Source organism: Canis lupus, chromosome 27, assembly GCF_011100685.1.
Source record: "Canis lupus familiaris isolate Mischka breed German Shepherd chromosome 27, alternate assembly UU_Cfam_GSD_1.0, whole genome shotgun sequence".
NCBI lineage: Eukaryota > Metazoa > Chordata > Mammalia > Carnivora > Canidae > Canis > Canis lupus.
Window position 1 is genome coordinate 44417982 of NC_049248.1, and position 25736 is coordinate 44443717.

General features: G+C 56.9%; 1 protein-coding gene and 1 long non-coding RNA gene across 5 annotated transcripts; one reads left to right on the plus strand and one right to left on the minus strand.

Annotated features, from left to right (window-relative positions):
- Nucleotides 1-4026: 4026 nt before the first annotated feature.
- On the minus strand, nucleotides 4027-11694 carry KRT8 (keratin 8). The gene is given in 9 exon segments (NM_001346039.1): nucleotides 4027-4448; nucleotides 4756-4814; nucleotides 4936-5156; nucleotides 5663-5788; nucleotides 6031-6195; nucleotides 6754-6849; nucleotides 7331-7391; nucleotides 8009-8217; nucleotides 11266-11694. Coding segments are annotated over 9 exon segments (1476 nt in total). The 5' UTR covers nucleotides 11614-11694; the 3' UTR covers nucleotides 4027-4257.
- A 2298-nt stretch (nucleotides 11695-13992) lies between these two features.
- Nucleotides 13993-25199, plus strand: LOC111092796. Of its 4 annotated transcripts, none has more exons than XR_005380170.1 (10): nucleotides 13993-14749; nucleotides 15107-15251; nucleotides 19703-19782; nucleotides 20194-21008; nucleotides 21612-21894; nucleotides 22057-22528; nucleotides 22829-23031; nucleotides 23155-23227; nucleotides 23543-24985; nucleotides 25078-25199. It is a non-coding gene; the product is annotated as an uncharacterized LOC111092796 (long non-coding RNA). The 4 variants fall into 4 exon arrangements; XR_005380168.1 differs by having other exon boundaries at nucleotides 13994-14749; nucleotides 21687-21894; XR_005380171.1 differs by having other exon boundaries at nucleotides 13994-14749; nucleotides 21687-21894; nucleotides 22833-23031.
- Nucleotides 25200-25736: the final 537 nt, after the last annotated feature.

The window sequence follows — 25736 nt, forward strand, 5'->3', positions numbered from 1 at the left end:
GCCCTCCACTATCGGCTGTCTGGCCCTCGTCCTGAGCTTACGTTAGCATCCCCGACGAGGGTGACCGCGGGTCGTCCTAGCCCGGGTCACCCTGGGCGGGCAGAGCAAAACCTTAAAATGACAATGTATGAAGAGGGGCCCACAAATGCTTGGAAACTCATTATTTTGTTCCTAGAGCGGGGAGAGCTGATTTATCAGGAACAGTCAAACATGGGCCTGTTATACCCATAGATTGTCTAGAAAACTAAAATTTGGTCCCATAAGAAAACAAGTTTCTGGGGACACCCGGGCGGCTCAGTGGTTTAGCGCTGCCTTCAGCTCAGGGCGTGATCCTGGGGTCCCGGGATCGAGTCCCGCATCGGGCTCCCGGCATGGAGCCTGCTTCTCCCTCTGCCTGTGTCTCTGCTTCTCTCTCTCTCTCTCTCTGTCTCATGAATAAATAAAAAAATTCAGAAAGAAAGAAAGAAAGAAAGAAAGAAAGAAAGAAAGAAAGAAAGAAGAGAAAGAAAGAAAGAAAGAAAGAGAAAGAAAGAAGAGAAAGAAAGAAAGAAGAGAAGAAAGAAAGAAAGAAAGGAAAGAAGAAAGAAAGAAGCAAAGAAAGAAAGAGACAGAACGAAAGAAAGAAAGAATAGAAGACAGAAAGAAAGAAGGAAGAGAATGAAAAGAAAGAAAGAAAGAACAAAGAGACAGAAAGAAAGAAGAAAGAAAGAAAGAAAGAAAGAAAGAAAGAAAGAAAAGTGTCTTTTCTACTGTCTATCAAAGATTTAAATGTCCATATACTTTGACTCAGCAACTCCAGGAATTACCCCACGTACCCAAGGTTATTAACTGCAACTTTGTTGTCATAACAGAAGATCAAAGAGACCTACCATGAGGACTGGTTAAATACACTGTGGCACTTTACAGTGGAATTAATATCAAAAACTTAATTAAAATATCGTTTTTAATATGGGAAACCTATCGTTTTAATATGGGGCACCTCAGTCGGTAGAGCATGGGACTCTTGATCTCAGGGCGGTGAGTTCAGGCCCCACATTGCTTGCTTGCTTGCTTACATGCGTACATACATGCAGAGTGGCTCATCCATAAGAAGAATATTAAAATGCTTTGAAAAAGCAGGAATCAGGGACACCCGGGTGGCTCAGTGGTTTAGTGCTGCCTTCAGCTCAGGGCGTGATCCTGGGGACCCAGGATCGAGTCCCGCATCGGGCTCCCTGCATGGAGCCTGCTTCTCCCTCTGCCTGGGTCTCTGCCTCTCTCTCTGTGTCTCTCATCATAAATAAAATCTTTTTTTTAAAAGGGAAGAAGAAAAAGCAAAAGCAAAAAGCAGCCATTTACATACTGGTGTGAAAGGAACAGCTGTTGAGTGAACGCCAAGCAGGACATACAACACCGCACACACACAAAGCCCTTTGTGAACATGCACCTGTACACACGTCCGTCCCTGAGGGTTGCTATATACAGAAACTCTACCTGAGATGAATTACAAGACACAGGTAACATCCGTTACCCTCTGGGGGAGAAACCAGGTAACTGGTGAGGAAGAAGGCCCTTTGCACTTAGAATTGTGTACGGGGGCATCATCTATTCAAAAACAAAAAAAACGAGCTTAAAAATTCTCAGCTGTGCAGGTCGCGTGTACACGTGATAAAAACCTAGCATGGCCCAAAAGCACTAGCCCAAGCCTGGCACAGCACCTGCATCACGGCACATGATGCGACCCTGCGCAAGGTCTGCGTGCCTAAAACGGGGATTGTAATGTCTGCCCCACAGGGTCGTCGGAAGGTTGGAATGTGACGAAGCCCCACGTCTGCGGATCAAGTAGGTATTTAAGAAATGTTAGTGTCGGGCAGCCCCGGTGGCTCAGTGGTTTAGCACGGCCTACAGCCCGGGGTGTGATCCTGGAGCCCCGGGATGGAGGATCGAGTCCCACGTCGGGCTCCCTGCATGGAGCCTGCTTCTCCCTCTGCCTGGGTCTCTGCCTCTCTCTCTCTCTCTGTCTCTATGAATAAATAAATAAAATATTTTTTTAAAAATGCTAGCGTCCATCCTTCCTCAGCGTTGTCTCAATGAGAACTGGCTGTCGGGCTCCCATACTGGGCGTCTCCTGGATGCTGAGCGTCCTGATCACGCAGTAGGCACGCAGCAATCTGGAAACAAAGATGGGGAAGGAAAAGAATTCTTTCTAGAGTTTTCCTGCCTTTCCCTGAGCAAATACCTGGGGTGTGGAAGTATCAGGAGGCTATCGGTGGGGCCCCTGGCTGCCCCCAGCATGCCCACCACGGAGGGGCAGGGCCTGATAAGGAAGGTGGCTGGCTTTAGGGAGGACTGGGTGGGGCACCGTTTAAAATATTGACTTGGGGCCTCAGGGTGCAGGAGGTCCCTCTCAGCGGGTGCTGTGCCCGCTCTGGGCTCCAACATCACCCTGCTGCCTCCTGGGACCCGGTGAGGGAATCAGTCACAGGTGAAGAGAAGGCTGGTTAGTCTATAGGTTGTGATAAAAATGCATTTCTTACTTCAAGCTGTTGCCAAAACTAGAGAGATACTGGTGTTCTAAATAATGGTGCTTAGTGTGATCATGAAAGAGGGAAGTCCCTTGTTGTGACAGAGTCCAGAACCCTGGGCCTTGGCCCTGGGAGGGGCTGCGGAAGTAGAAGGCCTGGGATCAGTCTGCAAGCAGCTCCGTGGACGTAGGCAGCCAGGGAGGTGTCCAGAGAACCCAGAGGTGGGGAAGCCAAGGATCTGGGGACAGGATCTCGGGCCCCTGAGGCCCTGCAGCGGGGCCAGAACTCGAGCCTCCTGCACCACGCTGCCCCCCACCTCGGTATTCTCTGCGTGGTTTTTTTTTATTCTCCCTTGGTGCTTTGGAAAGTCTGAACTAAGTGTGGACAATCCCTCACACTTAGTCCAGTGCTAAGGGATCGGGGTACCTGCCCGGAACTCCGAGGTGGTACAGGCAGAGCCGCGTGCCAGGGATGCCCTGCCCCACCCAGGTGTGTCCTGAACCTCTGGCCCTGCCCGTCTAGAGCCTACCTGGAGGCTGCATCTCAGCAAAGACGGGCAAACTCCTTTACACACTTCACAGAACATGTACCCACCCCTGCAAACACAGCACACCCTCCACATGCAAACACGGGACGCACACGCCCTTCACATACTCAGCTGTACATAGGATATAAACACTGCAGGAGGGGCGGCCTGGGGGGTGGGGTGCAGTCGGTTAGGCGTCCGGCCGGCTCTTGGTTTCAGCTCAGGTCATGATATCTGGGTCGGGAGCTCCACACTCAGTGCAGAGGCTGCTGGAGATGCTCCCCCTCCCTCTGCCCCTCCCGCTTGAGCTCTCTCTCTCTCTAAAATAAATCTTTAAAATATATATATGTAAACACAGCATGTGAAAGGGTAGAATAAGAGTGGCAGGGCCCAGTGTAGGGCGGGTGCAACCCTCAGCGGAGCAGGGAAGAGCCCACTGAGCAATGCCAAGTCCTACGCTATCTAGGTTTCTGGAAATTGTGGGTGTGACACGTCCAGTTGCTACCAATGGATTCTGAGCTTCTGAAGGGATAGGAAACGGGGACTCCTTGGTCCCCAGCTGCAAATGAGTGAAGACGGCAAAAAGCCATCTGTGGCCACCAAGGAAACGCCATCTACCTTGGCTGGGGACGAGGAGAGGCTGGGGAACTGCACTGAGTGTAATGCCGGAGCCTCCTCTTCCTCGCTGGGCCGCTCACCCGGCCCTCCCTGCAAGCCGCCCTGGGAGGTGGGCAGACAGGCAAGTGGGCTCCCTCCTGAGACTAGCACCTGAACCCGCTCTGCCCGCCTCGAAGGGTCGGTTGTGGGGTGTTTAGGAGCACATTAACAATGAAGGTGTCATCTGGCATTCGGCAAAGAAGTCTCTCTGGGAACAGCCAGACCTTCCTCCCCAGTGCCCCCCACTTCCCAACCACACCACCCCCTGCAGCTTCTGAGCCCCAGGAGCCTCCGGACCACGTCTCCCCCACCCCACAGACCAGGGCTGCATACGGCAAATGGGACTGGCAGCGGCTTTATTTGGGAAAAGACACTTGAATTGGCTTTCGGTCGGGGGCACGGACAAGAAGGGGTACCCAGGGCAGTAGACTCCCCCTAAGGGTAGGCTGGGGACCGGGGCTGAGCCTTAGGCGGGTCTCTCGTACGCGAGGCTCCCCTGCACAGCTCCTTCCCCCGAAGGCTTCATGGGGCCACAAGAGCAAGGAGGCTGGGGGGGCCCGCGCTGGCCGTTCACTTGGGCAGGACGTCAGACGACTCAGACACCAGCTTCCCATCGCGAGTCTCGATCTTCTTCACAACCACGGCCTTGGAGGAGCTGCTGCGGCTGAAGGAACCGCCAGGGCCAAAGCCGGACTGGAAGGAGCTCTGGCCGTAGTTGAGGCCGGGGCTCGTGAGGCCCCCGTAGGCCAAGTTCAGGCCACCTGGTCAGAAACGGAAGCAGCCGAAGAATGAGCGCAGGAGGCCCGCACACATCGGGCTCCATGCCGCCCCCGCGTGCCCCGTCCCCTGCCCCCCTGTAGTCCCCGGGCCGGGGGCCCCCTTCGTTACTTTAGGATTGTTGGGGGAAACCGGGAGCCCGGGGAGGACAGAGCTGGGAACTCGTGACCTCGGACAAGACCGTTGCCTCGCCCCAGCCCCCCCCCCCCCCCCCGCCCGCCCGAACAGGAGAGAATGGCTAGAGCTGCGGAACCCCCCCCCCCCTCCGCAGGCCGGGGCCAGGACACTCACCGGAGTAGCCGCTGGTCGTCTTCGTATGGATGCTCATGTTCTGCATCCCAGACTCCAGCCTGTCCCCGGAGGATACACGGGACCTCAGAACCGGCTCCTGGCCCTCGTCCCAGGGCTACAGGAATCCGTTCCCTCCCCTCCCCCCGTGCCCACCGCGGGTCCCAGGGCCCCCACACCCACCGGCTCTCCTCGCCCTCCAGCAGCTTGCGGTAGGTGGCGATCTCGATGTCCAGGGCCAGCTTGACGTTCATGAGCTCCTGGTACTCGCGCAGCTGCCGGGCCATGTCCTGCTTGGCCCGCTGCAGGGCGGCCTCCAGCTCGGCCACCTTGGCATTGGCGTCCTTAACGGCCAGCTCCCCGCGCTGCTCGGCGTCGGCGATGGCAGCCTCCAGGGCAGCCCTCTGGGGGCACGGGGGCCAGGTGAGCGGGTGGCGCAGTCTGGACGCCTCCTCCCCCCGCCCTAAGCTAACCGACTCCACCTAGCTCAAGGCAAATGCTACCGGTGGCCTTCAGGAAACAGAACAGGGAAACCTAAGCGGCTCCCGGGCACCTCCCTGCTCCAGCTCCTCCCCTGGGACACCGCGGGGCACCATCTCCGCCCCAGGTCTCTACTTTCCAGCCGCCCTAACGCACTAGAAGCTGACCTCACCCTGATGCAGAGGAGAGATCAAATAAAGCAGGCCTGCGGGGGCCCATCCTGGAGCAGCTGTCTGTCCCATCCCCCGCCGGCCCGTCACGGCCCCAGGGACCTCCTCAGCACCCTTCAGCCCCCTGGGAGCAGTCTGAGAAGCTCAAAGTCTGGTCTAGAATTGCTTTCCTGACCCCAGACCCCTCACCCCTGGCTGCATGGTCTGCCCTCACCTTGTCATGTCCGAGGAGCCTCTCCCAGCCCCGGCCCGGCCCATACCTGGTTTTTGAGGGTCTCGATCTCAGCCTGGAGGCGGCTGATGCTCCGGTTCATCTCGGAAATCTCAGTCTTCGTGCGACGGAGGTCATCCCCGTGCTTCCCGGCCAACGTCTGCAGCTCCTCATACTGCGGGTGGGAGGCGGGAGTGAGGCGAGGGCCCAGCTCGCCTCACCTCTGCCCCCTCCCCGCACACACACCGCCACCAGCCTTCTTCCAGACCTCCAGGTCCCCATACAGCAGTCTCCCCAGCACCCACTCCGCGGGCCCCGCTCACAGCAGGCAGGATAGAGTCTGAAATCCTGCTCCCTCCTGCACTAAGGCGCAGAACCCGCCAAAGGGGAAGGCCAGCTAGTGCCCCCGCTCTTGACCTTGATCTGGTACATGGTCTCGGCCTCCACCCGGCTGCGGTTGGCGATGTCCTCGTACTGGGCCTTGACCTCGGCGATGATGCCGTCCAGGTCCAGGGAGCGGCTGTTGTCCATGGACAGCACCACGGACGTGTCCGAGATCTGGGACTGCAGCTCATGGATCTCCTGGGGGTGGGGGGCAATGGCAGGGGCCGATGTGAGGCTCTGTCCTTGCGCACAAAAGCCTCCTTTGGCAGAAGGGACTTCCTCGGGGACAAGACAGGGAGGCCAGCAGCAGGGGAGAGAAGCAGGTGGGAGCTAGGGCTGGGAAGACGGGTCAAAGGCCTGAACCCCAGGGGGAGGTACAGATGAAGGAGGCAAGGGCCGAAGGCCAAGCAGCTCCAGGTAAGTGACCCAAGGGGTAGAGCCCTTCCCCACTCAGCTGCCCCCTAAAGAACTTGCTATAAAGCCCAAAGATAAAAATAAAAATAAAAATAAAAAAAAAATAAAGCCCAAAGATTTAGAACAAAGGCTCCGTATGACGGCCTTGGACAGGCTGTTTCATTCCCAAGCCTGTTTTCTCCTCTGTGAAGTGGGGTAATAAAGCCTCCCTCGCCCTCATGCAGGGGGACAAAACATACAGAACGAGCACCCTGGGTTATGTCGATAATTGTGATCATTCAGTGGTGACACCCTGTCTGCTGGGGTGGGGGCCCCTCAGTCTGCAGCCCCCCGAGAACATACCTCTTCATACAGCTGCCGTAAGAAGTTGATCTCGTCGGTCAGCCCTTCCAGGCGGGACTCCAGTTCTATCTTGTTCATGTAAGCTTCATCCACATCCTGGGTGGTAGGGGAAGGGGGCCTGAGCGGAGGACCCACATGCCGCAACCAGGGGCACTCAATGGCCCAGGACCCTCTAACTAAATGGCTTTCCCACCTCACTCTGTGGCCTGATCCTCCAGCCTCTGCCCCGCCACACCTGTATCCCCGGTGCAAACACCTTTACCTCGGTTTCTCGCAGTCCTCCCCCTCCTCCCCCTCCTCCTCCTTCTCCTCCTCCTCCTCCAGGAAGCTTTCCATGGCCACACCTCCAATTCTACCGCCCCATTTTCTTAACCACGTCCCAACATCATTGTCCAGAGTTCTGTCCAAAACGCACCTAACTACCTCCTCTGTCCTTGTCCGCCTCTCTGTGCTGTATACCTAGCAGGTAGCCAAACGTCCGTTACTTGGACATATTTAGGGACAGAACCCAGAAAGCCTTCGTCCAAGCCTCTAAGCCCCGCCTCCTGTGTCTGGTCGCGGAGGGGCGCTCCCTCACCTTCTTGATGAGGACAAATTCATTCTCCATGTCTCCACGCAATTTGATCTCATCCTCGTATCTGGTGAGGAACAGACTTAGAATCAGAGGATGAAGGCAAAGGTGAGGTTGTCCTGAGCATTTGGGGAGGCAAAAACATCTAGGAAATTCAGTTCATGGAGATGCAGGATAGGAGGGCAGGTCCGGCCCTTCCGCCCTGACCAGCCATTCTCCCGCCAGCCCTACCCCGGGTTTTCATCAGCCAGTGGGGAAGGCTGTAGCAGGAAACCCCTCTCCGAATCCATGAACACATGTTGGATCAGGCTCATTTAGAGGGTCAGAGACGGGAACTGACAGGAGCCCTCAGACAGAACTCTCTGGGGTGTGCTGGACGTCAAAGGTAAGGAATAAATAGGGCCAGGGCTGTAAGGATACAACAGAGGCCTTTCCCACCTTAGGGCTACTATGTAAGCACTACCACGTAAGTTGTTGTCCAAATCTGGACAGTCCTGGGATTGAAAGAGGGTGGGCGCTATTAACAATCATGCCTGGACAGCATGTAAAGGCTAGACTGTCCTGGGAAGGCCGATCCTCCGGTCGCCCTAATTGGACAGGACCGCGCTGCCCACCAGGCAGAGAGGGCCACGGGGTCTAGGGCAGGGCCGCAGGGCTGCGGCGGTGGGAAGGAGGGCAGCTCACTTATTCTTGAAGTCCTCCACGAGCCCCTGCATGTTGCCAAGCTCCACTTCCAGCTTCAGCTTCTCCTGCCCCAGGGTGTCCAGCTGCCTCCGGAGGTTGTTGATGTAGCTCTCAAACATGTTGTCTATGTTGCTCCGAGAGGTTTTCTGCTGCTGCAGGAGGCTCCACTTGGTCTCCAGGATTTTGTTCTGCTGCTCCAGGTGTCTGACCTGCACGGGGGGGAAAGGGGGCAAGAAGGTCTACTTCGGGCCCCGGTGCAGTCTGCAGGGAAGCCAGCATCGTCTTCTCCTCTGACCCGCTCCCGGTGGGGCCTCCAGAGCCCAGAGAGCGGGTGAGCTGTTCTGGAAGGATCCCCAGTGGCCTGATAGAGAAACCCCTGTAATGCTGGGGTTTGGGGGGAGCGCGGGGGCAAGGGACGACAAGCAAGCACACGGATGGAAGGGATGGGCTAGGAGAGTTATGTTGAAATGGTATTTGCAGAACAAATAGGTCTTATTTGCTTAGACTGTATACAAATCAGTAAGAATAGCCAAGTCTCGATTAACACTTTGTATAAGATTGAAAAAGAAATTTCATTGCACATAGCAAATGTTATCCTCATCATTACTATTTGGAGTGGCTTTGAGGCGCGCCTACAGATTACAGAGAAACTTCAGCCCTTTGGCCCCGAGAGCACTGGCCAGAAGACCTGGGGTCAGCTAAATAAATGCTGCTACTAACCCATGCTGCACCGACACCGAGCTGCTTCCCCTTTCTGAGCCTGGGTCTCCCTAACCCCACAGTGGCCCAGAGGAGCCCAGCAGGCCCTTCCAGGAGCCTAACCCCCTGCAGATGGCACTTTCAGCCAGGGAAGGGGCAAGAGACCATGCAGATCTGGGCGCACACTGAGCACCCCCTCCCTGAGGCACTCCCTCTGAGATTTTCCAGCCTGGCAGGGGTCCCCCACCCACCTCTGGCCTGAATCCTCGGCCCTCTCCTCCTGCCCCAGACACAAAGGTCCCGGGTTCCTTGGGCTCAAGGAATCCAGATTTTAAGATGAAACTAAGGCATATTAGAAAGGTTTCATTTAGGGGCGTCTGGGTGGCTCAGTCGGTTAAGTGACTGCCTTCGGCTTGGGTCATGATCTCCGGGTTCTGGGATGGAGCCTGCATCCGGCTCCCTGCTCCTCAGGGAATCTGCTTCTCCTTCTCCCTCTGCCACTGCCCCTGCTTATGCTCTCACTCTCTCTCTCTCTCTCTCTCTCTCTCTCAAATAAATAAATAAACAAATAAATAAATAAATATTTTTTAAAAAACAGTTTTATGTATTTATTTACTTATTTGTCTATTTTTAGACTGTATTTTTTAAGTAATCTCTACCCCCAACCCTGGGGCTTAAACTCCTAACTCCGAGATCAAGAGTTACATGCTCCACCAGCTGAGCCAGCCAGGCGCCCCGGAAAGAAAATTTTTAAAGGAAAGAATAATAGACTGCTTCCAAGAACAGGAATGCATTGTCCTTGGCCAACCCAAAGTCGTCACTTTTTTTTCAATCGAAGGAACCAAAAAGAGAGAAGGCGGTCTTAAGGGTGCAGCCTAGATCCAACCAATCCTTCCCTGTAAATCCTTTTGTGGGGACGCCAGGGTGGCTCAGCGGTTGAGCGTCTCCCTTCAGCCCAAGGCGTGACCCTGGGGTCCTGGGATCGAGTCCTGCAACGGGCTCCCTGCATGGAGCCTGCTTCTCCCTCTGCCTGGGTCTCTGCCTCTCTCTCTCTCTGTGTGTCTCTCATGAATAAATAAATAAAATCTTTAATTAAGTACGTAATTAATCAATCCTTTCCTGCCCCAGGTCATCCCGCCCCCAAATCATAAAAAGTAAATGATGTGAACACTGAGCCTTGCTGGACTGCTTACTCCGGGGCCAGCACTGCTAACTAAGCTCTTTGCACACTCTGTGGGCCCCAATAAGCGAAACCTCTTTGATTTGGGGATTATCACGCCCACTTTAGAGGTGAAATCAGGGTTGGTAAGGTAACCCGGTCCAAGGAGAGGCCCGCACCGCCACCGGGGACTTGGGGCTGGGGCCCCGGGAGGCCGCCCAGCCCTAAGGTCAAGGGCTCCAGTTCACAGGGCGCCGCTCTGGCCCAGGATGTGCCGGCCTCCCTTCCCACTAGGCCCCCAGGAGCCCGTGGGCGGGGAGGGACCCGGTCCTGCTGGGTGCTGCTGGGCCCGGCTGCGTCGGAGGGCTGGGCTGGGCCGGGCCAGGCCGGGCGGGGCGTGCAAGGGGCCAGGCTGGGTGGGCAAGGGGCGTTGGCGGCAGACGCCTTATTTGGGGCCATAAACTCTGGGGTTGAACAGGACACAAAACCTGGGCGCGGTGCCCAACGCCCGCAGACTTTGAATCCCGGATGGGCTTTCCTGGCGCCCCCCGCCCCACGCCGACCCCACCCACCCCAGGGCTCAGGGCTCAGGGCCCGGGGCCCAGCACCTCCCACAGACCAAGGGCCTCGGGGCCCCCACCCCAGCCCCCAGGGCGGGAGCCGCTGGTGATGACTCATCCTCGTGCCCCCACACTCAGGACGTGGGATGCCAAAGGCCTCGATCAATATTTGCCCGCTGAGTCGACACCTGCTTCCTGATTCCAGAACCCTATCAAACCCTATTTAAATTTTTAAAAAGGGAGGGGGCGGGGGGGAGGAATATGCCTTGGTGGCCTGGTGATCCAACTTCTGCCTTCAGCCCAGGGCATGACCCCGGGGTCCCCAGATCAAGTCCCACACTGGGGTCCCCGCAGGGAGCCTGCTTCTCCCTCTGCCTGTGTCTCAGCCTCCTTCTGTGTGTGTCTCTTGTGATTAAATATGTAAAATATTTAAAATTTTTAAAAAAGCCGAGGAGCCCCTTTGGGAAGCCCCTGGGGCAGGGCCAGGGAGAAGGGTTACCCTGGAGCAGGGCCCTCCCGCCCCACCCCACAGCTGAACAGCTGGGACTCTTGCAGGCTCAACCCTCGGGTGCAGTGACATGCGTGAGGAAGGAAGAAGCCTCGAGGCTTAGGGTCAGGGCGGCCGGGGACCCTCTCCCCCTAGCTGCCCCGACCCAAACCGAAGTGCATGGGAGGAGTGAGTCATAGCTGGAAGGGAGAGCGCTGCCAGGGTGGGTGGGGCCGGCAGGATCGCCAGTGGGGGCTGGAGACGTGCCCTCAGACAGGCCACCGAGACACAGGCGGAGCCCCTCGCCAGCCCCAGGCACTGCCCGCCCCGCGGGGGAGGGTGGGGGGCTCACCTTGTCGATGAAGGAGGCAAACTTGTTGTTGAGGCTCTTGATCTGCTCCTTCTCCTGGGTGCGCACCGCCTGGATGTTGGGGTCCACCTCCAGCTTCAGGGGGTTCAGCAGGCTCTGGTTCACTGAGACGGCCGTGATGCTCCCCACGACCCCGGGCCCGCCGTAGCCCCCGACCACACTCATGCTGCTGTTCAGGCCACCCCGGAAGCTGCCGCTGCTGCTGCCCACCCGGGAGAAGGCGGAGGAGCTGATGCGGGAGCTGGGCCCGCTCGTGTAGGAGCGGCTGCTGAAGGCCCGGGGGCTGGAGGTGGACATCTTGTAGGACTTCTGGGTCACCCTGATGGACATGGTGGAGGCTGGAGTGGAGGCGAGGAGGCCGAACCTGACAGAGGTTCCAGAAGGAGCGCGAGGAGCCGCTTCTAGGTGGGAAGAGTGCCCAAGGGTTGGCCCTTTATAAAAGAGAGCCCAGCCCAAGGGGGTGGATCCGCCCTGGTACCTGAGTGGTTGGGCCCCGAGGGGGCTGGGCCTAACCCGACACCTGCCACCTACAGGCCGGACTCAGGTGGGGGCAGCAGAGAGCTGCTCCCACCCCGGAGCCCACTCTAGCGGGGCTCCAGCTCCGGAAAGAGGGATTCCTTCCGGAAGCATAAAGCTGGAGAGAAACCCTGGCCTGCCGGAGCCCTCTGTCACAGAGACTGGGTTGGGGTCAACCAGCCACTGCAGCCCTACTCCTCCCGCTTGTCCCCTTCCCCCCTTTAGGAAAATAAACGCAAGGATTCGGAAGCTTAGCAGGAAAGGGATCCCACGGCAGCTGACACCCCAGAGACGCCTCCCCGTGTGCTTTTCTGCACTTTGAGTGATTATGAAATTCTTCCCAGACTGGAGGGCAGGGCATCTAGGGTCCAGATCCTTGAACCTGAGGCCAGCCATCCGCCTAGTGTCACCTGGGTTACTGCTATATCCTCAGCATCCGGTGCCGCTGGGTGAATAATTGTAGAATAAACACACAGTGTGACACACGGGCTGTCTTCCCTCTGGGTCCGTGGGTGCAAGAAATGAGAACCAACAGAGCACGCTCCTGGACGCAACCTAGTGCCTCCCTCCCTCCCAGGATCCCAGGACTGCCTGGAGCAGTAGGCCTTACTAAACGGCACAGAGAATGAGGAACAAGAGCTAAGGAGAGAAAGATGGGGGAGCAACGGAGAGAGGGAAGCTGTACTGTTATTGCCCCTTGCAGGAGTGGTTCCCATAGCACCCAGTGGGTGACTCACAGGAAGGGAGGCAGAACTGTGCGGGGTGGGGCGGGATGGGGGGCACTGCTAGGGAGGCGAGCTGGAGCCACCTGGACCCTCTTTCTCTTCCCAGGCCAGAGGAGATGGAGAAAGAGTCCCTGCACCTGTCTCCCTGAACCCATTATCAGAATGAGTCAGACAGCAGGTTGGAGCAGAGCACGCACCTGTAGGTGGTGAATGGGGAGCTCTGCACCGCACCCCAGGCCTGGGCGGGCCGGGTGGGGCAGGCTGTGGGTGTAAGGCAGGAGTTGAGCCCTTGAGGCAGAGATTCCAGCTGCAATTACCTGATGACTGGGGCTAGATTCTCAGAAGGACCCTGCAGGGCATGGAGGGGACTGGGTGACATGCAGCTAGAGTCCCTCGGAAGAGAGGGACACGCAGCACACAGCCCCCGGACCTAAGGCAGGGGATGACTGTGACTGCCAGGAGGGCGGACATACGGGTCCTCCCCACCCTTCAGCAGACACGCTCGGGCTTCCCGATGGACAGACATATACACCCCTGCTCGGAGGGACAGAAACACACAGAAGCCCCCTCTTTGGGGACAGCATAAATCCTAAAAGACACACAGAAGAGTTCCCACTCAGTCCAAACACACACACATACACACGAAAGGACCCACTTGTCCCTTCCACAAAGACAAATCAGACACTCCCAGAGGGGACCCAGGGACCACATTCCTTTCTCTTCCTTCTTTTCTCCTCCTCACTCTCCCCAGACTCTGGCCTCCAGACGTGTTGAACCAGCAGGAGGAAATCCAGTTAGTACCAGTTTGCACCAGGCCCTCTCCCAGCCCCTGCAAACAATACTTAATTTCCAAAGAGTGAATTGAATGCATGCCGCCCCGCTCCCCAACAAGCAGCCACACAGGCAAGGTGGGGAGATTTCTCCTTCCAGAGACCAAAGGGAGGGGGTGTGGGCCCTCTGCCAAACCTTGGACAGGGAGCAGGAAAGAGAGAGGGAGGGGCCGGTCAGACAGGTATGGCAACCCTGGGGAGGGAGGACACCAGCGCCCCCGTTCCTTCCCCTCCCCCACACCAAGGCAGATTAGGGGGGAAAGGGAGGGGTGGGCGGCGGGGGCGGGGGGGGGGGGCACAATATAACAACCCAGAGCCAGTCCTGGGATCCCAGCCCCTCCACCCCCACCCGCCTGGTTCCAGAAGTGCCTGCTGTTTAAGGTGAGGACAAAGGGGACTATGGGGAACCCTGTGGTTTTTAAGCTGTAGAGCTCCCCGCATCTCAAGGGGAGCCCAGAACCGTCCAGGGCTAGAAGTATGGGCACCTCATCTGTCAGCTCCCTGTGGCCCAGAGACCCCAGGGACCCCTCCCCTGACGCCCCAAGCCAGCCTCAATGCATAGGAAGGCCTGGGCTGCCCTCTCCGGCGGCGACCCCGACCCCTGCTGGGATCCGGGCGGAGGCTGAAGGGAAAGGCCCAGGGCCCAGGGCCAAGTGGTGAGGGAAGGGAAAACCAGCCTAGGGCAGCCACGGACGGACGGACGCAAGTCCTTGCGAGGCTGACTCTGGCCACTGCGGTCTGCCCAACAAAGGGGAGAGTGTTTGCAGCCACCGCGTGACCGGAAGGGAAGGGCCGGATGACTGCCCCAAACTGCCTTAACGGCCTGTTCCCAAGAACTGAAGGAGGAAAGAGGAGACGGATGGCATGTCACAGAAGACCCCAGGAGGCCCTGAGCCCTGGGCAGCTGTGGGGGGGGGCAGAGGTGGGTGGCAGGGCGGTGGCTGCCATCGCATGGCTTGTCACCAGGAAAGATGGTCTGAGCCAAGCTGCTCTCGGTGATCAGGACACCTGACCCAGGACACCACGCCCCCAGCACGCTCTTCGCGGGGGCCCAAACAGAGACGAGCCAGATGCCCACCAACTGACGAACGAGCGGACAAGCAAAAAGTGATGCATTGTGCGACGGGATGTCATTCCCAGGCAGGAGGAAGGAAGCGGTGACTGGGCTACGACGCGGGTGAAAGCAGTGAGGGCAGCCGGTCGCGGAAGGCCACAGGCTGCAGGATCGATTCGGATGAAACGTCCTCAACGGGCAAATCCATAGAAACAAAAGAGATTCTCCAGGCTGGGGAGCGTGCAGATGATTGCTGAAGACTACAAGGATTCTCGGGGCGCCCGGGGGGCTTGGCCCGGTTCAGCGGACTCTTGATGTCAGCTCATGTCATGATCTCACGGGTGAGGACATGGAGCCCTGCGTCGGGCTCCACGCTCAGCGGACAGTTGGCTTGAGATTCTCTCTCTCTCTCACACACATACACACAGTCTCTCAAAAAAAAAAAATTTTTAAGAAAAAAAATTCTTGGAAAAATGAGCAATTTAAAATCTTATTGTTGGTCTAGAAATAGCCGAGTTTAGCACCTACGCAGCAAGAACAATTATTTTGAGTAGGAAGCCACAGATGGTGGGAGCGCCCATCAGTAAACCGCATCATGAATAATAAAGTTGATTTGATTGTTGATTTTTGTGCCGTGTGCCTCAAGGCCAAAATTGTTCACGGTCAATGTTCAACAAACGGTGGTTCTTCTTCTTCAGGAAGAACGGCGGCTCCGGTGATTACAGGCTGCCACAATGAGAATGGGCTGCCTGGAGGGGTGCGAGCTCCTGACCTGAGAAGTACTGAGGACTAGGGCTTGCTTACCAGCTGTCCACCCCGCTCGCGCGAGGACTCCTAGGCCAGGTAAGGGTTTGGACCAGAACTTCCAGATCCTCCCCACTCTGTGAGCCCTTGATCCACTTCCCACCACCATAGAACTTCCCATATATGTTCCCACATAGGCGTCCACAATGTTCTCCGGTTTCAAACTTTGATTTTGATAGGACATGTGATGACAAGTTATTCGAACAATGGGGCATCTGGGTGATTCAGTCGGTCGGGCGCCGGACTCTTGATGTCAGCTCAGGTCTTGATCTCAGGGTTGTGAGCTTGAGCCCCACGTTGGGCTCTGCCCTGGGTGTGGAGTCTACTTAAATGAGACACACAAACTTGCATCTGAGTAGAAAAATGTCCCTTTATGCCTCAAGATTCTTCTGACCGGTCTAAGAATTCAACTGACATGAGACACATTAGCAGGAGACATCAAATTTAGTTACGGACGGGGGAATTCTCATAAACGTGAGAGATTCCGAAGACGGTTGGGCAAAATGAGGCGTATATGTCACCCCGAACTAAGGAGGAGGCCGTAGGGGTCTGGGGCTTCTAAGGGAAGGAAAGCAATTCACAGGAAGGTGGAAAAGAGTAAATATTTGGTAAACAAATGTTTGCTGGGCCCGTAAGGAAACAATGGGACACAGAGAAGAATTTTAACAGACTTTGCTAAACCCCTCCTGTCTACCACCCCCGGTTCATACTATACTGTAATCTGTGGCGAGGGCTTCCTTCCTGGAGCAGGTCCTCTATCTAAATTTTTTATGTGATTAGGGGGAATGTCAAAGTTTCTTTCTGAATCTTTTGGGCCTCAACTGTTTTCAGCTCAAAATCATCCACGTGCCAGAGTGGCACATCGTGGGACCATTCGGTCTGCACTCCCACATCCGGGAGTCTGGAGAGGATGAGGCCTCCGGGCCACCTTCCCAGATACTTCAAACTGGAAGAGGCCTTCCATGGGATGGGCCGTCAGTGGGAGGGATCCCGTTGGACTACCTCGCCCTTAACTCAGGGTCTGTCCAGAGCATACACATCACAACTGTCCAGGCGGCAATCCACTTGGGGTTTTTGAAAGGTTCCTCCACTGAGCCAAGGCTGAACACGAGACTTTCGCTCTGGTCCCACCACCAAGTCCTCCAGGAACACACTCTTCTCTCCCCAGAGAAAAGAGGCCAAACCCCAGACTCAGACCATCGCAGGGTCCCTACTTCAATGGATAACATCCCTGTCTTCAACAGGCAACATGCCTGCTCCTCAAGGAAGAAAGCAGAGCGGCCAGGCCCTGGAGCCTGCCATTCCACGGTGATAGCCAAGGAAACAGAGACTAGGAGGAGATCTGCAAGGGGCCCACTCGTGCCGTGAGGACAGCAGCGTGGGGGACTCGAGTGACAGCAAGCGGGAGGCAGGGAGTCACTGGAGAATGCTTCCCAGGGGAGAGGAGCCCCAAGGGAGGAGTCACACAGGCCCCCCACAGCTCCACTGTAGGAAAAAGAGCTTCCCTAAAGGGTGCGTGCAGGTGACCAGACAGGGGTGCGAGAGGGAGGAAAGAAAGCAGAGGTCCCGAGGCTCAGCTACAGCCCCCACGCCCGCCCCGCCCTCCAGCCCTGAGAATTATCCCGCTTGGGCCTCCGGCCAATGGAGCTATTGTCCAGGGCCCTTGCTCTGAATTTCCTGCCTGGCAACCTGAGGACCCAAGTGGGGGGTGGGGGCAGGGACCCGAGGTCTTTATTCCCTCCTGCTTCTATTCACCCATTCATTCATTCATCTATTCATTTGCTTATCAGGCACCAGCCTGAAAAGTCTGCGGAGATAGCTTCTTGGTGCCTTTCACACCGTGAGGTACAAGTGGGAACCTCCTTTGGCCAAGGCAAGATGTGTCCTGCGGTCTCTGTGGAAAAGGGACCATTAAGAGTCCTTTGTCCCAGGGCAGCCCCGATGGTGCAGCAGTTTAGCGCCGCCTGCAGCCCAGGACATGATCCTGGAGTCCTGGGATGAGTCCCGCATCGGGCTCCCTGCATGGGGCCTGCTTCTCCCTCTGCCTGCATCTCTGCCTCTCTCTCTGTGTCTCTATGAATAAATTAAAATCTTTAAAAAAATAAAAATAAAAGAATCCTTAGTCCCTAAGTCAGTTCATCAGTGGCTGACTGGGCACATGCTGGAAGGCTCGGAGAGCTGGGGGCCTAAAGGTCTTCCCGTGTATTGGGAGACACAGAACGCAGAACACCACTTACCCTGATACTTGATTTATTTTTAATTCATGAGAGACTCACAGAGAGGCAGAGACACAGGCAGAGGGAGAAGCAGGCTCCATGGAGGGGCCCCGATGTGCGAGTCAATCCCAGGACCCCGGGGTCACACCATGAGCCGAAGGCAGACGCTCAACCGCTGAGCCACCCGGACGCCCCACTCTGATACTTTAATGGTGATACTTATACGGTACAACAAAGGCCTTACGGGGCCGCCTGGGTGGCTCAGTCAGTTAAGCATCCAGCTCTTGATTTCAGCTCAGATCGTGATCTCAGTGTCCTGAGGTCAAGTCCCACTTCAGGCTCTGTGCTCAGCAGGGAGTCTGCTTGAGATTCTCTCTCTCTCCGTCTCTCTCTGCCCCTCCCTGCCTCAAATGAACAAATAAATGGTTTTTTAAAAAGACTTTATGAACATTAATTCATTTAGTCTTCCAGACACCCGGGTAGCTCAGTGTTTAAGCATCTGCCCTGGGCTCAGGGCATGATCCCGGGGTCCCGAGATCAAGTCCCTGCACAGGGCTCCCTGCATGGAGCCTGCTTCTCCCTCTGCCTGTGTCTCTGCCTCTCTCTGTGTCTCTCATGAATAAATACAAAAAAATTTTTTTAAAGAAAAAGAAATGATGGTGCGTGTACGGCAGGCCGGGGTAAACGGAAGGGTTTAACCAGATGGGGTCAGGCCAGAGGCTAGGCCGCCTGAGGCCTGACTCATTCAGAGGGCTGAGGGCCCCAGTACAATCACACAGTTGTAGCCACTCCGGCCCCGGTGGCTGGGACCCTCCGGCTTGGGGACGCCGGTCTGTTCGGGGGAGGTGAGGAGCTGCAGGAGGAAGAAGAAGAAAAGGGGTACAAACAGCTGAAGCACAGCCCTCCTTACAGAGAAGGCTCAGGGATCAAGGGCACGCATGGGGGGAAGCCATAAACTCCAGGGTATCTAGGCACGACCTGAGGCTAATCACCTGCCATAAAAGCAACCACAGCCCATGGAGAGGTGGGACAGAGGAGGGATCTCCCCAACAGCGAGCCGCCCCCAAGCCAGCCCTGCCCGTGCCACCCCCACCTGCTGGGGTGGAGGAAGTGAAAACAGGGAGTCACCGTCTGAGCCTCAATTCCCTCCTCTGATATTGGGGGCTGGCTAAACAGCCTCTGATAGTTCTGACTCTCCCAAGAACATCAAAAGCTTAAAAGATTCTAAGGAATTTGGCTTCAGTCCAAAAATAATGAGGATTTTTCTCTGACCGGGAGAGGCTAATGATGATAAACAGGGGGGCTTCTTGGGCACCTGCTGGCTTCTCCCTGGGTACACAGACACACAAAGCTGGACTCCTGCCCTCAGAGCACGTAGGAGGCAGGTGCTCTGCTAAAACGAATAACCCCTCACAGGCCCGTCCCCGCCTGTGCACACACAACCTCAGCCCACACCACACAGCCCCCGAGCCATGCACACGCATGCCTGCACGCCTGGTCACGGTCGTCCTTGCCCTGCAGACACACACACGGCATCCTCACAGGAGTGTGTGCCCCCCACTTGCCCACCCATCGCAGCCACGCACACGCCACTCTCCAACACACACACACACCCAGGTACAAGAGCCATGTCATCCACACCCCAACACACAGGTAACACATTATTGCTCACAAGTCTTGATTGCAGGTCACTGAGATCCAGCTCATAGGGGCTTCATGTAAGAGGTCGTTTATTTGCTCACACAACTGGGAGGACCAGACCAGGGGTGCATGTGACATTTGGCATAGCCGAGAGGAAGGGCTCGGGGATGCGGGGCTCGGCCACGGCAGCAGGACTGTCTTCCTCTAGTCTTCTGGTTTTCCTCTGTGTTAGCCTCCTTCTGGGACACACCAGGTCCACGCTGCAGCAAGGATGACCACTAGACGGGACGCCAGGGGGGGCTCAGCCGTTGAGCATCCGCCTTCAGCCAGGGCCTGATCCTGGAGTCCCAGGATCAAGTCCTGCATCGGGCTCCCTGCATGGAGCCTGCTTCTCCCTCTGCCTGTGTCTCTGTCTCTCTCTGTCTCTGTCTCTCATAAATAGATAGATAAATAAATAAATAAATAAATAAATAAATAAATAAATAAAATATTAAAAAAAAAAAGGATGACCGCCAGAGGAGCCCCCCATCCTGTCCACCCCAGCTAAAGTCGCAAGGCTGACTCTTCCTGGACCCGCTTAGATCACGTGCTCATCCCGGAACCAATCTCTTTGGCCAATTTACCAATTTACAGCAGACTGTAATCTGGACCAGACCACATCTCCCGGGAGCCCCTGGAGGAGGGCAGTCAGCCCCACCCAACCTACATAATGGGTAAGGGTAGAAACAGGTGATTCACCAAAAAAAAAAGCGGAGGGGGGACACGATGTTGGGCAGGTAAAAACAACAGCTGTTCATTGCCTGTACTAAACCAAATGTACACAGAGGCAGGCGTGGAAATCTAGAGGGCTGCAAGGGTATAAAGATATGGGTGTGCACAGTGAGCCCTTGTACAAATACAAATGCTGCCCGGCCAAAGCCTACTTTCTGCAGCTTATCAATGGAATATGGATTTCAGATAAAGAAGGGATCCAGACATATGCCACTAGGACTTCAAAGGAAGGGAAGAGCTGTTTTAAAATAGGTTTTACTTATTAAAAAAATAAGTAAATACATAAAATAGAATTAAATTAAAATAAAATAGAATTAAATTAAATAAATTAAATTTAAATTTAAATTAAATAGGTTTGGGCTTGACTGAGAGAAATTCACAAAAAGAATATGGATGGAAAAAATGTGGAAATGCAAGGAGTCACCGGTCGGGAGCAGGAATCCTATGGAACGGAGAGCAGAAAGCCTCGGTGGTGAGGGGGCAGGTGGGATGGAGGGCGTCAAAGGCACCTCAGAGTTTACCCTGCAGGTTGCAGAGCCCCAGGAAGGTGTGTGGCAGGAGGGTGTGGGTTAGATGGTAGAGGCGAGGCTGGAGGTGGGGGCTACACAGGGGGCTCCTGCAGCACCCCACGAGGAGGTGTGGGGTGGCAGGAGCAGTGGGGTGGGAGCAGGATGGGGTCAAGCTACGCTAAGAAGGAAGAGCCAGCAGGACAGGGCAACTGATTGCAGGGCTGGGTCCAAGTGAAGGGAAGCGAGGAGGTGACTCAGGTGCACTTCAGCGGCCCCCGCCCACCCCAGCACCTGCTGCTCGGCCTGATGGGTGCAGGCATTTGCCGGAGCCGCCGGGCCTCCCCGGCCACCCAGTCCATCCTGCCAGCTCTTCGCACACAGACCGGGTCCTCTAGTGTCCGTGTCTGCTTCCCATCTCTGGGCCAACCTCCGTCTGGCAGGGTCCCAGCCCAGAGTGGGTGTCGCAGGGGGTACGGCCCCTGCCTCCTCACCTCTGCTCGTCACCGTGCGCGCAAGCTCCCGGCTTCACTGCGGCCACAGCTCGGCAAGGCCCCCACGAGACCCGCGAGGTCCTCGGGGGAGCCCACGTCCTCCCTGCCGATGGTGATGGTGACACACCTGGAGCACAGTGTGATTCACCGGCTGGCGTCCACCGGGGGGTACGTCCTTGGATACGTGGAAGGGGGTGCAGAGAGATGTGTGGGGCGGGGAGGAGAATGGGAAGCCCGTGCGGACACACAGCCCAGGACCCAGGAGGGCGGGTCCCGGAGGCTTGGGCTGCCCGGAGAGAAGACGGGCCATCACGCCAACGGGGGTACAGAGGGCTCGCCAGGAAGGGGGCCAGCGACAGGCTGCTCGCCCCAGCTACCACTTGACAAACGTTCGAGCTTCGTGCAAGTGGAATCCGCATCGTCTTCTGCAAAGTGGTGGCTTCCTCTGTGAGAGGATGGGTTGCACCAGAAGGCCAAGGGGACTTGAGTGTCAGAGTCACAGGGGTGGCCAGGAGCTCAGAAGCATGGCCTGAGGGCCTGCTATGTGCTCTGCTCTCCTCATCTCCTTTCAAAACCCTCCCTATGGGGCTCCTGGGCCGCTCAGTGGTGGAGCAGCTGCCTTCAGCCCAGGGTGTGACCCCAGGGTCCCGGGATCGAGTCCTGCATCGGGCTCCCCGCAGGGAGCCTGCTTCTCCCTCTGCCTGGGTCTCTGCCTCTGTGTGTGTGTGTGTCTCTTATGAATACATAAATTTTTTTTTTTAATTTTTAAAGAAAAGAACTGGAATCTGAAACCCACGGATTCCTCACGGGTGGGACCGTCCCCACACAGTTCCCCCTGCCCCACAGCCAGGTGTGATGGAAGCCACAGGACAGTGAATGCAGTCAGAAGAATCTGGGAGCCACTTCGCAAGCATGTGACGTTGGGCAAGTGACTTCATCTCTCCGACCGTTCCCTTTCTTCAGCTGAAAATGCAGATAACGGTGGCCGCCCAGGAGGGCTGATGTGAACAGGAGACGGGACGGACCGGGGCCTGGCAGCGGCAGGGCAGTCAGGGTTAGCTGGACCCTCGCCACCCTCTGTGCCTGCCCCCTGCCTCTCCTAAAGCCTCCCCCTACTCAGCTTCCCCTCACCCCCACCCCACCCCCGGAACTGGTGCTGGCACCGCTTTGACGCAGTGGCCTTGGAAGAAGTTAAGTCCTGGTCTCCCCCTTGCAGGATGGACCGGTGCCTCACGCGTCCTTGTGTCCTCCACCGTGTCTGGCCCACCCCCGGCGGGTGCCCAGGAGCCTGCTCCGAAGGGTGGAGGGCCGCTGACTAGAGGGAGGTGGCAGCTGGGGCTGCAAGGAGGACTCCAGAAAAGAGTGATAAAGGGAGAGCATGCAAAACTCTGCCACCATGCAAAACAGAAGCTTGCAAATGCAATTCCCAGGGAGCAGCCCATGCAAACTGAGCCCCGCCAGTGGACACCCTCAGGCCTTCCCCAGCTCCCACCCCAGGGCCCCTTTCTCTGCCACGACGGTGGAGGTGGAGGTGGTGGTGGGAACAGCGGGGCTCCCGGGGGCAGCCCACATTCACGGAGTTCCCGCTAATGTCAAAGTGTCGGATCACTTGCAGATACCTGACCCGCGAGGGAGGCACCATTAGGCCTGTTTAACGGAGAGTCCTTCAAGCTTCGCCTCAACCCGGGGTGAGTCCGCAGCCTGAGCACGCTCCCTCCGTGCTGACTCCTCGGGAGGCAATACCCAGCGGCCTCCATCCAGGGGAGCGGAGCTGTGGCTGCCCCAGAAGAAGTGGTCCGAGGCCACTTCGCTTATTTGAGTCAGCAGTTTGAAAAATCCATATATCCCATCATTCGATCGGTATTTGTGGAACACGGAAATCACCCCTCCTACCCCAGGGGTTCTGACGGATTTAGGGGATCTCTCCCCAGAGGGGAAGCGCCGCGAGGGCAGGGCACCTGACGCGTTAACAACCGCATTGGCCCTAGGAAGGGCGGGCGGGTCCACGGAACACACGCGGACGAACTCACCCGTGAGCAGCTCAGGTCACAGGAAGCCCGCTCCCCACCCGACGGAGCCCAGCCTCCCTCCCGATCCCCTGGTCTCCGAGGGCGAGGGCGGAGGCCACCCCGAAGCAGCAGCACACAGGACGTGCTTCACAGGCCTTCAGGCGAGGCTGCTGACCCCCAAGGTAGGAATGGGCTCGGAAGGGGGGGCCGGGGGAGGGTCGGGGCTAGACCGGTGCAGCCTGGGGAAGGGGCATGCTAGCCCCCGTGGCAACTCCGTGTGTGTTTGCATGTTCCCTTCCCGACAGGATTCAGGCCAAGGCCAGTATCCCCCAGGCCAGGCGCCACCTCCTCTCCTCCCTTGACTCCTCCATACCCCAGGTGATCGTCCCCCCCCAGGTGATCGTTCCCCAGGTGATTGTCTCAGGAAACCCAGAGAAGCCTGAGCCACCGCAGAGGCAGCCCCAGCACCGGAGGCATGAGAAAGTCCGACCCAGGGAGAGGATCGTTCCCCTCCCCGATCTGTGCTTCTGACTCAGAAGTGTCCAGCTGCGGAAGCCGAACTCCCCAGGCCTCCTCCTAGATGCGGGGTGCATGGCTCCCACATCCAGCCACACTGACCCTCCACCCCCAGCCGGACCCTCTTCCACGTGGCAGCCAGCTCCGACGCCGCAAATTCTTTCTCTCCCTGCGCAGGTCTCCAGACCAGGGACTCTCCTTCTCTCCACTCCAAGCACCTCCTACAGGAAGCCCTCCTGGACTGCTCCCTCCCAGGCTTCTCCTTGCCCTCCAAGCCTAGACTCTGACACCCTCAGCTCTGAGCTGCTCTCCCAGGCTGGGGGCATGGGCTCAGGCGCCCCCAGAGGCCTAGGATTCCCCCCACAAGAGTAATCCTTGCAGAAACTGTGAAATAAGCATTATTTCCATTTGAGAGCTAAGGAAACAGCCTGGAGGTTAAGAAAAGCTTGTGCGTATGGTAGCAAATGGGAGAGGCCAAACCGGACCGCGCCGGCCTCTCAAGCCAAGTGTCTCCTCCAGCCTTACACCTCCCACCTCCTTCTCCATCCAAGATCCTAGCAGATGCCCGGCACTCCCCACACCATAGACTTTTTATGACCCCTTTCGAACTTCACGATTAAGCCTACGGGGAAAGTACAAACAGCCTCATTTTACACCTGAGGATAGGGGAGTTCAGACAGTCTCGAAATATTCCCTAAGGTCACAGCGCCCTGGAGTGTCAGGATGGAAATCGAACCCAACCTTTCTAGCTCTAAAAGCCAAAGTGAGGTTCCCCGGGCCCCTGGGTCCAGGCAGAGCCAGGCTGAGAGAGGCAGGAGACCCCGATGCCGATCCTCCAGGCGTCAGCCAGCGCCTCTGATAAAGGAGGCCGCCTTCCAGAGGGGGAGGCCTGCGGGGTGGCCCCGCTGATCTGGGGAGATCCGGAATCCCGGAGCAGCTGGGCACCGGCTGGCACCACCGACCTCCACCCTCGCGCCGTCCTCTGAGCCGACACGCCCTCAGGTCCTCTCTTTCCCTTCTGCACTTCCCCCCGCCACTGAGCACTCTGGGATTTGTGATTCAGTGAAATGAGATGGAGATTAATTTCCTTTTTTTTAAAAAAAAATATTTTATTAATTATTCATGAGAGGCACAGAGAGAGAGAGAGGCAGAGACACAGGCAGAGGGAGAAGCAGGCTCCATGCAGGGAGCCCGACGCGGGACTCGATCCCAGGTCTCCAGGATCATGCTCTGGGCTGAAGGCGGCGCTAAACCGCTGCGCCACGGGGACTGCCCGGAGATTAATTTCCATTTTGAGAATTGTGTTCAAGCGACTCCTAGACCCACGGAGACTAGTAGCTGGAAGACAGAAATCTGGAAACCGAATCGCATGTGTTCCGATCTCGGCTCAGTCTCCAAATCGTTGTGTGTCACAGGACAAGTCACTCGCCCTCTCTGCGCTACCGTCCTGTCTGTACAGTCAAGGAGCCGTACCATGTGTTTCTGGAACTCCTTTAATTTCATTTAAATTCTTTGGTTGTGGGGCGTCTGGGCGGCTCAGCTGGTTAAGGATCTGACTCTTGATTTCGGCTCAGTCATGACCTCAGGGTCCTGGGACCAAGCCCTGCGTCGGGCTCCACGGTGAGCACGGACTAAGGTTCTCCCTCTCCCTCGGCCCCTCCCCTCCGCCCTCACACTAAATCAACTCATTCGTTCATTCATTTGGTTTTCAGAACTTCGAATTTCCCAAAGTTATGGCAGCGCAGCGAAGACGGCATCAGACTTGAACTCATACTTGATTTGGGCTCTCGGCTTTTGTTCTCTCGTATGTCAAATAAATCATGTGAGGCCTGTATTTGTAGGAGCTTTCCCTCGCCTGTCAAGTCCCTGTAGAGGACCCCACCCGTGATCCCTCCCACTGCAGTAATAGCCAGGGAACGACACGCCGTCCCCTCCTTTCACTGAGCATGGAAAGGGGCGAAAGGAGAGACTGGACGAAGGACTGGCTCATCTGAGGAATAACAGGAGGGAAGGGGGTGCTCCCTGGGAGGAGCCCCTGGGCTGGGGCTGGGGCCCCCCACCCTCCCACTCAGACTCAGATGGGGTCAGGCCGGGAAGTGGGAAGCGTGGGCTCCAGGGGCGAGAGCACAGCAAGGCCGGATCATGGGGAAATGACCTGCAGGGGGGTGAGGGGGGATCGGCGGTTTCTGAAAACGGTGCTCCCAGATGGTCCGAAATCCCCAGCACAGACTGGGTAAGGCCAGGTCAGGCCCCCGGAGGAATGCGGCTGGGGGCTGCGTCTATGGGACAGCGGCCTCAGAGAGTGGGCCCATCCGGGTCATAAACCTTATCTCCCCACCTCGGGGAGCAAAGAGCTATCTCTGAGTTCCCA